Source organism: Brienomyrus brachyistius, chromosome 10 (genome assembly GCF_023856365.1).
Source record: "Brienomyrus brachyistius isolate T26 chromosome 10, BBRACH_0.4, whole genome shotgun sequence".
In the NCBI taxonomy this organism is placed as follows: Eukaryota; Metazoa; Chordata; class Actinopteri; order Osteoglossiformes; family Mormyridae; genus Brienomyrus; species Brienomyrus brachyistius.
This window is the reverse complement of record NC_064542.1, coordinates 11,363,762-11,376,763: the sequence shown is the minus strand read 5'-3', so window position 1 is coordinate 11,376,763 and position 13,002 is coordinate 11,363,762. Positions and strand designations below refer to the sequence as shown.

The following is a 13,002-nucleotide window of genomic DNA, read 5'->3' as shown; positions in this document are numbered from 1 at the left end:
GACACACTGGGCAGGTTGCCATCCCACCAGGCAACACACTGACACACACTGTGGCCGATTTACAAAGACCAGGTTCTGTAACATAGAAGGATAAGCACACAAATATTAGAAGATTCCAAAAGTCCTCTGTTCTGGGGACTGACTGTTGAAACCTTGCAGGTCTGAGTCTACACTGTACATCACTATGCTACCTACAAAAAAAAAACACTCGTATATTAATAAGCTTTGCAAACCTGTCCACTAACTAGACAGTATTATGAATCCGAAACATAAAGAAAGATGTTTCAGTGACAAGAAATTTTAAAAGATTGAGTAGGATTGAGTTGTCCTCTCCTGGAGCCGACACCTTATCGTGGGGGAGAGGTTTGCGTGTTCCAGTGATCTCAGGAGCTATGTTGTCTGGGGCTTTATGCCCCTGGTAGGGTCACCCAAGGCAAACAGGTCCTGGGTGAGGAACTAGACGAAGTGTGACTCAGAAGACCCCCAATGAAGAAAAAGATTTTGGACTCACGGCCTCCCATGCCCGGACGCGGGTCACTGGGGCCCCCCCCTGGAGCCAGGCCTGGGGGTGGGGCTCGAAGGCAAGCGCTTGGTGGCCAGGCCTACACCCATGGGGCCTGGTCTGGCACAGCCCGAACAAGGCATGTGGGTCCCCCCTCCAATGGGCTCACTATCCATGGGAGGGGCCATAGGGGTCGGGTGCAATGTGATCTGGGCGGCGGCCGAAGGCAGGGACCTTGGCGGTCCGATCCTCGGCTGCAGAAGCTAGCTCTAGGGACATGGAATGTCACCTCTCTGATGGGGAAGGAGCCTGAGCTGGTGCACGAGGTTGTGAAGTTCCGGCTAGATATAGTCGGACTCACCTGGACGCACGGCTTGGGCTCTGGAACTAGTCTCCTTGAGGGGGGGTTGGACCCTTTTCCACTCTGGAGTTGCCCGTGGGGAGAGGCACCGAGCGGGTGTGGGCATACTTATTGCCCCCTGGCTGGGTACCTGTACATTGGGGTTTACCGCAGTGGACGAGAGGGTAGCCTCCCTTCGCCTTCGGGTGGGGGGACGGGTTCTGACTGTTTGCTCTTATGTGCCAAACGGCAGTTCAGAATACCCACCCTTCTTGGAGTCCTTGGAAGGGGTGTTGGAGAGTCCTCCTCCTGGGGACTCCCTTGTTCTGCTGGGGGACTTCAGTGCTCACGTGGGCAGCGACAGTGAGACCTGGAGGAGCGTGATTGGGAAGAACGGCCCCCCCCGATCTGAACCCGAGCGGTGCTTTGTTATTGGACTTTTGTGCTAGTCATGGATTGTCCATAATGAACACCATGTTCAGGCATAAGGGTGTCCATATGTGCACTTGGCACCAGGACACCCTAGGCCGCAGTTCGATGATCGACTTTGTAGTCGTGTCGTAGGACTTGCGGCCGCATGTCTTGGACACTCGGGTGAGGAGAGGGGCGGAGCTGTCAACCGATCACTACCTGGTGGTGGGTTGGCTCCGCTGGTGGGGGAGGAAGCCGGCCAGGCCTGGCAGGCCCAAGCGTATAGTGAGGGTCTGCTGGGAACGTCTGGCGGAATCCCGTCAGGGAGAGTTTCAACTCCTACCTCCGGCAGAACTTCTCCCATATCCCGGGGGAGGCGGGGGACATTGAGTCCGAATGGGCCATGTTCCGTGCCTCCATTGTGGAGGCGGCTGACCGGAGCTGCGGCCGTAAGGTGGTCGGTGCCTGTCGCGGCGGCAATCCCCGAACCCGCTGGTGGACGCCGGTGGTGAGGGATTCCGTCAAGCTGAAGAAGGAGTCCTATCGAGCCATTTTGGCCTGTGGGACTCCAGACGCAGCTGACAGCTACCGGTAGGCCAAGCGGGATGCAGGAAAAGGGTAGAATGCTCTCTCCAGGTTGGGGACGGGGTCCTCTCCCAGGTGGAGGAGTTTAAGTATCTCGGGGTCTTGTTCACGAGTGGGGGAACAATGGAGCAGGAGATCGACAGGCGGATTGGTGCGGCGTCAGCAGTCATGCGGGCGCTGCATCAGTCTGTCATGGTGAAGAAAGAGCTGAGCCAAAAGGCAAAGCTCTCGATTTACCAGTCGATCTACGTTCCTACCCTCACCTATGGTCATGAGCTTTCGGTAGGTACCGAAAGAACGAGATCGCAGGTGCAAGCGGCCGAAATGAGTTTCCTCTGCAGGGTGGCTGGGCTCTCCCTTAGAGAGGGTGAGGAGCTCAGTCATTCGGGAGGGACTCAGAGTAGAGCCGCTGCTCCTCCGCATTGAGAGGAGCCAGATGAGGTGGCTCGGGCATCTGATTAGGATGCCTCCTGGACGTCTCCCTGGTGAGGTGTTCCGGGCATGTCCCACTGGGAGGAGACCCCGGGGAAGACCCAGGACACGCTGGAGAGACTATGTCTCTCGGCTGGCCTGGGAACGCCTCAGGATCCCCTCAGAGGAGCTGGATGAAGTGGCCGGGGAGAGGGGAAGTCTGGGCCTCCCTGCTGAGACTGCTGCCCCCGCGACCCGACCCGGATTAAGCGGAAGATGATGGATGGATGGATGGATGGATGGATGGATGGATGGATGGATGGAGTAGGATTGTGATTTACGTTTATTTAGGAGGAAATGAATAATCCGTTACATTAAATATGCACATTTTTTGCAGGTATGACCCAAAGACAGACGAATGGACCACCATGGCCCCCCTCGGTGTCCCTCGTGATGCTGTAGGCATCTGTCTCCTTGGAGACCGATTATATGCTGTGGGTGGATATGACGGGCAGTCGTACCTGAACAGCGTGGAGTCTTACGATGCGCAGACCAATGAATGGAGAGAGGTAACTTCAGCCACATTTATAACTAGTCGGCATTGCCCTTATTGTCAAGTGACATCCAATTATGGAGCCACATGCAGCATTTATATGTTGATAAAGCCTTTCAAAGTGAAGGTCAGTAATGTAGGCCAATACATGTATGAACACCATGTATGGAAATTGCAGGCAACCTCAGTACTCCTACTGCAATTTTGAGATTTCATTCAGTGTCGCTGGATACGTTTTGAATCAATGACTTGATGATGGATTGAAAATAATCCAGCCAACCATTCATCTTCCATAACGCTTAAAATGCACAAACTCCACCGAATCACAACCCAGGCAGCGTGTGGCCACAGTGCTACCCACAGACTCACCACGTCTTGAGGACTGATGACAAATAATGTCATGCAGCATGGACATGCATGGAGCGGCGATTGATCTGTGTCATGATTAATCCTTAGAAGGTCAAGTTCATTCAAGTTCATCTCCTTATCTTTTAGGAGGTTCCTTTGAACATCGGAAGGGCAGGCGCCTGCGTCGTAGTCGTCAAATTACCATAACAAAAAACATGGCACCCTTTCTACATGGAAGTTTTCTCATCATTCTGAACGCAAGGGGCGAAGGGGAGTGGAGACGACAGGCTGAGTGAAACAACATCGTCAGCACTAACGTGGTGGGAATGACATTCCTCAGCAGATCACCTTTCAATGCACTGGGATGTAGACCAAATCTGTGTTTTTCTTTTTTTCTTAGAAGAGATGCAGTTGAATGTAATAGCGTATGTGAACTGGACGCTAAAATCTAGAAGCTACGTAAAGCGTAAATCATTTGCCGGAAGGACGATGAGTCATTCGATGCTTCAGTTGAGTGTAACAGAGCTTTTCAGGCAAAGGAAACACGACATGCGATGCGTAGAAGAGTAGGTGTAAAAAAACACCTAGAAGCAACTGTGCGACTACCAACATATAATGGTGTATATACTTAACGCGTTAGGAAAAAAAACATGGAAAACCCATGTAAATAGAACATTGACTATAATCACTTTTAATAAACAAATACTGTATAAGTTCATAGGCCAGCTCACTATGAATCATATTGCTTTGTTTCTCTGTATTCCCTTCAATTAGTCTAGTAATTCTTAACCCAGTTCTCAGGGACCCACAGATAGTCCATGTTTTTGCTCCCTCCAAGCTCCCCACCAGTAGCTCGGAGGAAGCAAAAACATGAACTGACTATGTGTCCCTGAGGACCGGATTGGGAACCACTGATTAGTCTCTTGAAAAGAGAATGGAATGTTCACCTTGTCTTGCAACTTCTTTTCAAGTATTACTTGCAGAATGAATTTTTAATTCTCACCATGTATTGGGATGAACACTGGATCACTGTGAATATTTTACGTACCTGTTATCTATTTTCGAATGAGTCTATGAAAAACAGTCCAGAGTGAGAAACACTCACACACCATCTCAGCTTAAAAACTCTGTGGGACACAAAGACATTTGATGTCATATTGATTTTAGAAGCACTCTTAGGGAAAGAGAGTGGCGGGAACATAACTGGATGTTTTTCGTTCTTTGAAAAGGAGCTGTTTTCAAGCAGCATGACAGCCTTCAACTGAATCACACCAAAGCCATTTACACAAGTGTCTGAAGTGTCCTGTCTAATGAAAAGTTTACAAAATAGTGAATATTCAATTATATCATATTGATATTTTGCATTATTGTATAGTTCTTCGCGAGTTCGCCGACAACTGCAGTCATGTATATAAACTCATTCCTAATTCATTGTATTAAAATCCATCACAAATAGATTTTTTTCTCTCCCTTTTTTGTGGAATGCTGCCTGAGACTCACCTTGTTTTATCTTATGTCCTCCATGTTGATTATCCAGCTCGCTAGCAGATACTGCTCGTGACTTAAATAGGTATTATATTTGTGATCAGGACGTCACGCGTCACATGTGCCAATGTTTCCACATGTTGCCATATATTAAGGCCCGTCATATTTCATTTTAGCAAATGATACAGCTGAGCAAGGGATTTACTTTATGGATTTTAAAACTTGCGCCAGATCTGTGATGTGGCTTTTCCGCAATTACTGGCACCTTGGAAAGTTGAATATACTGAAAAGAGAAATATGGTTTTAAGAAAGTTAGATTATTTATATATGTAATGCTGATCTGTTTGAGGCAGAACACTGACTTTGTTTATCAGTATTTTATATAGCATGCAAAGCTAAAATAAATTCACTTTGTTGTATATTTCTAGCGTGCTTATTTAGTGACATAACAAAGTTGCACCTCTATTGAAAGCCTTGCTAATTTTAGCAGCCTGGTGATTTCCCCACCTTACTCATATCTTTCAGTTTTACTGAGGCCACAGAACATGTTGCACTTTATAATTCCTGAGCGGTGTGTCAAACTTCCTAAAATACGAAGTGTAGAATTTGCTGGATAAAGACGACCATCTAACCCACTGATCTCCCACTAGGTTCCGTACTATGCTGATTTAACAGAAGATATTTTCAAATAGCATTTGGATGGCAGGGACGTATTTCCACTGCCACTGTGGGAGTACCATGCATGCTTGGGGGGGGGGGGGGGCTGATTTAGTGCCTACCAATACTGAAACCAAACCCACACCTTTGACTTTGATGAATTTTAAGAAGACACTGGGTTTGATGCTACCTATGAGGAAATATATTATGAAATATGTTTTGATTTCTGCAATAAACCAGGGAAAACCAATAATTCGGTAAAATTATTTTCTAGCTTCTTATACTTCAGTTCTCTCACACTTTTAATGCTACTGTTGAAAGACTATAATCAAAAAGACAGATCACTTACAGTTAACATCCTCACCTATAATGTGTGTACAAACAGGGAATAATTCTTACGTAACAAAAGTACCTGACATAGTAAGTGCAGTTTTAGCACCTTTAAGCAAACCCTGGACAGTTAAGCTGACACAGGAGATACTGACCCATGTGAGCAGCGAGAACCAGCAAAGATCAGGCCCCAATACAATTCTTACTGGCAACAGTGGTATTTGAAGTCGCGTCTCCCTATGAGGCCCGAGCCTCAATCCGCCCACCAGAGCTACACTTCCAATAACACGTCAGAAGGTAACAACACCGGAATCCAAAGCCGCTTAATGATACCATCGTCACATTCGTAAAATCTCATGACTTTCGCGAAACAAAACCACAAAGACTCACATCAAAACTTATTAATTTCCACTTGAAGTTACCAAAGTACCAACACCAACAAACAAAGCTGCACCTTTTGTAGCAGTGAGATTTGGACCCACGCATCTTTGTAGGCTGTTATAGACTTTATGGACTGCAGCTTTTTTCTTCCACCATAGATTGCTTGGCTGTGGCTTGCTCAGGGTGCCCTGTTGTGGGTTCACATCTCATGGCCTATAATCAGTCGCTTGGACCCAGCTCCTCTTCAATCTGAATGGTTATCTCCCTGAACCAATCCTTTATAGTTCTTCCCTCGTGATATTTTTGTATAGGTAAAACTCCCATGAGTGTGGTTTAAGTCACACAGTGTCTCTAAAATTACCCATAGCATACGATTGTGTAATCTGCAATGGACTGGCATCGCATGCATGATGCGCAGTGCCCTGTATCTACACTTTTGGGAAAGGTTTCTGCCTCACAGCAACCCATATATAAGTGATCATCAGAAAATAAAAGGATTTCATGCAAAGCAATGTGAGTCTGCTACAAGATAATTAAAAAGTTCTAGTTTGACATACTTCCACAAAGTGGACAAACCACCAATATATTCAACCCTTAGTGTATTAGGCTACTTCTCTGGGAGGCTATGTTGAGTGAAGATTAAACAGTATGAAAATGTAATATTATTATAGTGGCCAAAATTATCACGATTATTATTGCGATAGTGTTAACATTTGCAGAAAATGTTCAAAAAGTACTGATACACAAACTGAAACAAATTTTTATGTTGAAATCCACAAATAAAATTAGCAACACTAGGTGCTTTTTGTTTTCATGGACATTAAAATAATAGCCAACACCTTATGTAAACATATGAAAACCATTACAAACGTGCATTAATATTAAAAACCTCTAGAGTGCTGTCACTGCCAACACTCACTGCCAACGATCACTGCCAACGATCACTGCCTTTCGTCATGTGCTCACTGACACACTGCACCTGCAGCTCTGCGTCTGGGAGAGTCTGCGTCTAACTTTGGTTGATGCTGGACTGTATTTACCGTGAGTTTTTCAAAGCCCACTAAACAGCCATTGTTTTTTATGATAATTAAAATTTCAAACTGTAATACCGACTGGCTGGAATTTTACAGTGTTTTACCGTGAAACCGATTAGCATTTCATCCCTAAAGCTGAGTGCCTTCGTTTCATGTTTACTGAATCCCAGATGAATTACTTTCCGCAAGCAGTCAGATTTGATGTGATAAACTACATCAGCAACCATAAAATGCAAAATTCAGACCATTAGTGCAGTTACAGCTCGGAAATTATGCAAGTATCCAGTTCATGTGTCATCTTCCCTTCCCATAGGCCGCACGCAGAGGGCCTGTGTCTACAAGCTCACTTGTGTCGCTAACTGGATACCAATAAAGCATATGTAAGGTGTGGATGATTTATAAACTACTGCAAAAAGGACAAGGAAATTATACCCAACATACTGAATAACAAAAATCAACGTTTATCAATGTAGATCTTGTAGAGATGGTTTCCAGAAAACTGAATTCACTGCACTTATAGATAATTCACTGAACATAGATAAGTTATGTACTACACTGCGTTGGTATTTCAACACCCCAGATAGTGGTTTTTACTGTCCAGCGAGCCAGGGGTGTCAGACTCCAGTCCTTGGGGGACGGAGCCCTGCACATTTTTGGGTTTCCTCTAATTTAACACACCTGATTCAACTCCTTGCACCTCCTTGTGCATCATCAGCGGAATCATTTGTGGAGCAACGGGGAAAGAACTAAACTACACAGGGTTTTGCCCCCCCAGGACTGGAGTTGGAGACCCCAGCTTTACACCAAAACATCTGCCAAATAAGCATGAATGCATGTCTATCCATAAGCCCATATCTCAGGTTTCTGGGTAGGTCAACCTTACATAGTGCTTCAGGCCATAATGAATGAATCACATACCTGCAAGCTCATCTCCCTGTTTCTGCTCACATAACCACTTCTGTAACCAAAGCAGGGTCATTGTGACACTGCAGTATACCCCAGGACACACACCTCCCCCACTCCCCCCCAGCTGCGATCCCTGCATAACACAGGAAACAAATGCATGCAAAATCAATTGCTGAATGAATTTTCTTTCATGGATAGCACACCACATAATCCACACAGGAGGGAACACACAATAGCCTGCGATGTCATCACACATGGCTGGCTGCTAGTATTAATAGTGGTTTTCTCTCACAGTCCTCAGTCACAGGTATGTTTGCACATGGCGGTGCAGAGAGCACAAGCTGCAATTTCCTAATAGAAAAAATTATCATTACATTCCACTGTTATTTGTTCAGTTAAGTAAGAAGAATCCAACTGGCTTTTTTTGTCGGAAGGATGTCAATGTGATAAAAAAGATTTTATTATTTACTAATGTTTGTTAAAGTCTATGTCTTCAACAAGATAGATTTTACTGTTTCTCACAATAGACTAGAATCATTCAAAAATATGGTTAAGCCATGTTAGGAATTTACATGTATTTTGGGGGAAAAGTCAACTAACTATTGTAACCTGATTTATTCTGCATAAAACTGAATTCATTACTGTTACTCAAACCCAACAGATTCCCCAAACCCATCTCTATCTAATCACTCTCCAAAATGCATGTATATTTGCAGAATCCATAGAAAATGTACTTCATTAGAAGCAAAGTCAAACAGCACAGCACAGCCAGCGACATATTTTACATTTTTTGAAAACCTTATTTAAATGCATATTGTGGCTTTAAAAAATGATCTTGCCTAAGGAAATCGGCTCAGATTTCTCACCTCTTAATGTTGCTTTGTTTGTGAGGCAGTAGACTAAGACCACAATGCACCAGGAGCACAGAACCTACAACCATCTGGGCTGGAACAATAAATCTTCTATATCTGGCTGATACACTTAAACTTCTAAAATAAGGAACTGAGAAGCCCAACAGCATAAATCCGCTCCCATCTCTTGCCCAGCAAGTTACTAAATCCAATATTTGTACTGGAAAAGGAGGAACACACGGCTTGGGATCACAGTGGGTGATCACCACGGTCTCCACATGGAGGGGTCGGTGCCTGGGAAGAAAGCAGGCAGGCCGGCATGCAGCAGGGCGGGGTGGACGGCAGTGGAAGGAGAGTCGGGCGGGGAGGGCTGGCCATCGGCAGCCGAAGCAGATTCAGACACTTCCTGGTACTGGGAGAGCTGAGGGCTGCTGACTGGAGAGACAGGGGAGGAGGGAGAGGTGCGTAGGGGGACCGCTGTCAGAGAGTGAGCGGGCTGACTGGGGGAGGCAGGGAGGGGGGTGGAGCCGCCCGCACCCTCAGCGCTGATCTGGGGTAGGGACTGCAGCAGATGATTGAGCAGGCGAGCACCCAGCGTTTGGTCCATGCCCGGGCAGCTCAAAAGCAGGTTATGCACCTCGTGCATGCACTGGATATAGCCACTGCTGTATCGCTGGCGGGACTCGAACCCTAGACTGCTCATCGATCCACCTGGGGGGCATGCAAGGAAACGTTACATTATTAAAGAAAGGAAGGGAAGAACTAAAGATAAACCAGCTCGACCAAGAGTGATTCTAGGATTATTTTTAAAGTGGGGGCCATAACAGAGGCCAGCCTCATTAGCAAATGATATGTTTAAATCAGTGGGTAACAGCCAGTCAGATTTCAATTGGAACTATCCCCCCCACCCCTGTATATGCCCCTAACCTCGACATTATTGACATAAGCATCAATCACAGTTTTATGGGGCCACGTACATGTTCATAATCAGTACGATGTTTAATGAAACACGTGGGTGCAAAGCTTCGAAACAGTGAAACCTGGTACATACACTATATGGACAAATGAACTGGGACACACCTGTTAATCATTGAATTCAGATGTTTCATTCAGACTCATTGCCACAGGTGTATAAAATCAGGCACCTGGCCATGCAGTCAGATTTACAAACATTTGTGAAAGAAACAGGTCATTCTGAAGAGCTCAGTGACTTTATCTGTGATGCTGTCATAGGATGCAACCTTTGCAGTAAGTCAGTTCGTGAAATTTCCTCCCTGCTAGATATTCCATGATCAACTCTAAGTGGAAGCATTTAGGAACAACCGAAACTCGGCCACGGAGCGGCAGACCACATAAAGTTAACGGAGCGGGGTCACCGAGTGCTGAGACACATAGCATGTAAAAGTCACCAGCGCTCTGTTGACTCAATAACTGCAGAGTTCCAAACTTCCTCTGGCATTAACTCCAGCAAAAAACGGTGCACTGGGAGCTGCATGGATGGGCTAACATGGCCGAGCAGCTGCATGCAAGCATCACATTACTAAGCGCGATGCCAAGCGTTGGATGGAGAGGTGTACAGCACGCTGCCATTGGACTCTGGAGCAGCGGAATCGTGTTCTGTGGAGTGACGAATCTTGCTTCTGTGTCTCAGATTGATGGATGAATCTGGGTTTGGCAGTTGCCAGGAGAACATTACCTACGTGACTGTATTGTGCCAACTGTAAAGTTAGGTGGAAGAGGGATAATGGTATGGGGCTATTCCTCAGGGGGATGGGCTCGGCCCCTTAGTTCTAGTGAAAGGAAATGAAAATGCTTCAGCACACCAAGAGATTTTGGACAATTCTATGCTTCCAGCTTCATGGGAACAGTTTGGAGAAGGAAGGTCCCTTTCTGTTCCAGCATGACTGTGCCTCAGTGCACAAAGAAAGGTCCACAAAGACATGTTGGGTGAGTTTGGTCTGGAAGTTCTTGACTGGCCTGCACAGAGCCCTGACCTCAACCCCATCAGACACCTTTGGGATGAACTAGAACGGAGATTGTGAGCCAGGCCTTCACGTCCAACAATAGTGCTCGACCTTACAAATGTTCCTCTGGATGAATGGGCAAAAATTCCCACAGACACACTCCAAAATCTTACGGAAAGCCTTCACAGAAGAGTGGCAGCTGTTATAGCTGCGAAAGGGGGACCAACTCCATATTGATGCCTATGGGTTTAGAATGGGATGTCATGAAATTTACTGTGGGTGTAATAGCCAGGTGTCCCAGTACTTTTATCCATAAAGTGTTTGTCCATATACAAAGACAGGACAAACATTAAATGATCATTATTAATATCCATAAATGGTGTGCAGTTTGCAGTAAATAAGTTGGTAGTGCAAAGAGCCAAATTAGTAAATAAGTCAGTATACACATAAGCTATGTAAGATTTATGATGGGAGTACATACCGAGCTGTGCATATCTGTATATACTGAGTAATACTAAGCATAGAGAGAGAGAGAGAGAGAGAGAGAGAGAGAGAGAGAGAGAGAGAGAGAGAGAGAGAGAGAATGTGTTACCGGTGCCATGAGTTCTCTGTAGGGCTTCCATGTGCTGCACTGTGATCTCCAAAACATCTGCCTTCTCCAGCTTGGATTGCTGAGAGACAGGGGAGGAAACAACGTTCCTTCACTATTTCAAAACACTCATTTTAAAAGCTACACTGCCTTGCCTGAAAAAGTTTGACCAAAAAGATATGTCAAAGTGCATTCTCAGTTGCTATCAGTCACCCATGTCATGTATGTGGTTTTATATGCATACACAAATACAGAGACACCCCGGACTTTAACACGGGACGCTGCTTCTGCCCTGCATGCAAACCAGCCAGCTTGTGGCTTCCTCTGGAGCAACTGGTTCCATGTTCGGCAGCCCCAGCAAAAGCGGTGACTCACATCGAGGTTATAAGCATCGACCATGATGCCCTTCAGTTGCTCCAAGCTGCAGTTGATGCGCTCCCGTCGCCTTTTTTCGATTAAGGGCTTCCGTAGCTAAAAAAAAAAAATACTATTAATATTTCATGTGTTTCACGGTCTGTTTCATGGTCCATAGTCGTACCATATTTAAAAGAAAAAAAACAAATGTTTGAAGTGAATATCATGGCATGCAAAAGCATACAGATGCATTGCTCTCATGTGCAATTTGCCGAGCACTAAGCTTGAAACAAGAGTTAAGATGTTATCGATTTCCTTAAAGGAATTAAATTACTACACTATGCACCTGTGAATCGAAGGTACAGCTTCAAATCGGCGTTACAGTTTGTAGCCTTAAAACACGTAGGCCGACGTAGGAGGTGGGAAAAAAGATCAAGATCCGCAACTTTCAGTTCAGCGGGTATATTTGTTAAACTGGCAGTTTCGTACTGAGTATACCAACTTCCTGAAACATTTCCTGTGCTATAATGGAAATGGCCAGCAGTATTAATTAATTCGACCAATCAATCGAACAGCTCACTCATGCCTGTGTAATTCATAGCCGCACCAAAGCCAGTCGTGTTCGGCGAGTTGCGAAAACCAGGACCGAAAAATACCATCGTAAGCAGTTTGGTTCTTTTTAAATTACTTTAGGCGTACAGTGGAGTTTGCTCACTGATTTACTTTCAAATACCATTCTGAAAACCATTTTAACTATTGCCTATTGCTGCCGCATCTTCCTACCTTCCGCTCTTCTTTCGCGTTGAAATTTCTTTCGGAAACATTAGTGATACTGGAGGCCGTCATTCTCAAATTGGGTGGATTTTTAAAAAGCGCACGTAAATGTGTTTAATTGTTCTGTACGTCTTTAATAAACTCCTAGCTCCGGGTTTGCGTTTAAAGAGTTTTACACAAACTAGGATTACACTAAAATGAAAGTTGCCCACTTTTTATACGCCTCGTTCACTCCTCCAAATTTACATTACAATGTGTGGGTGCCTACTCCCCCACACTTTCCCACAGTTCCGAGGGGGACGTGTTTGCCAGCAAAGGCAGTCGGCACATCCAGTCTGTCAGGGATGTCAGGCTGTGGGATGAATGGGCGAAGGGATGGATGCTGCGCTTGGATCACGACCGGCCACGATGTGCGGGAATATCATATTAACATTTAAGATGCGTGACGTCGATTGCACCTTCAGCGATTTACAATTTTGAGCAAAACCTATTTGATCAAAATACTAAGCTTAACTTCCATGGGCAGG

General features: G+C 45.5%; 2 protein-coding genes across 8 annotated transcripts in view; one reads left to right on the top strand and one right to left on the bottom strand.

Annotated features, from left to right (window-relative positions):
• Window positions 1–5,056, top strand: part of klhl4 (kelch-like family member 4) — an 80,696-nt gene extending 75,640 nt beyond the window's left edge. For all 6 annotated transcript variants that reach the window (XM_049027430.1, XM_049027427.1, XM_049027428.1 and 3 more), the window contains 2 exons: window positions 2,647–2,818; window positions 3,298–5,056. In XM_049027430.1, coding sequence (XP_048883387.1) covers window positions 2,647–2,818; window positions 3,298–3,357 — 232 coding nt within the window. In that variant the 3' untranslated portion in view covers window positions 3,358–5,056. The remainder of the gene's footprint in view (window positions 1–2,646; window positions 2,819–3,297) is intronic.
• Window positions 5,057–7,475: 2,419 nt separating this feature from the next.
• On the bottom strand, window positions 7,476–12,813 carry her8a (hairy-related 8a). Of its 2 annotated transcripts, none has more exons than XM_049027431.1 (4): window positions 12,485–12,813; window positions 11,723–11,818; window positions 11,351–11,429; window positions 7,476–9,505 (listed from the first exon to the last, which is right to left on the bottom strand). In XM_049027431.1, exons 1-4 carry the CDS (start codon window positions 12,545–12,547, stop codon window positions 9,057–9,059), a joined length of 687 nt encoding a protein of 228 aa, XP_048883388.1. In that variant the 5' UTR covers window positions 12,548–12,813; the 3' UTR covers window positions 7,476–9,056. The 2 variants fall into 2 exon arrangements, with proteins under 2 accessions (XP_048883388.1, XP_048883389.1); XM_049027432.1 differs by lacking the exon at window positions 12,485–12,813 and adding an exon at window positions 12,048–12,438.
• Between the last annotated feature and the right edge of the window lie 189 nt (window positions 12,814–13,002).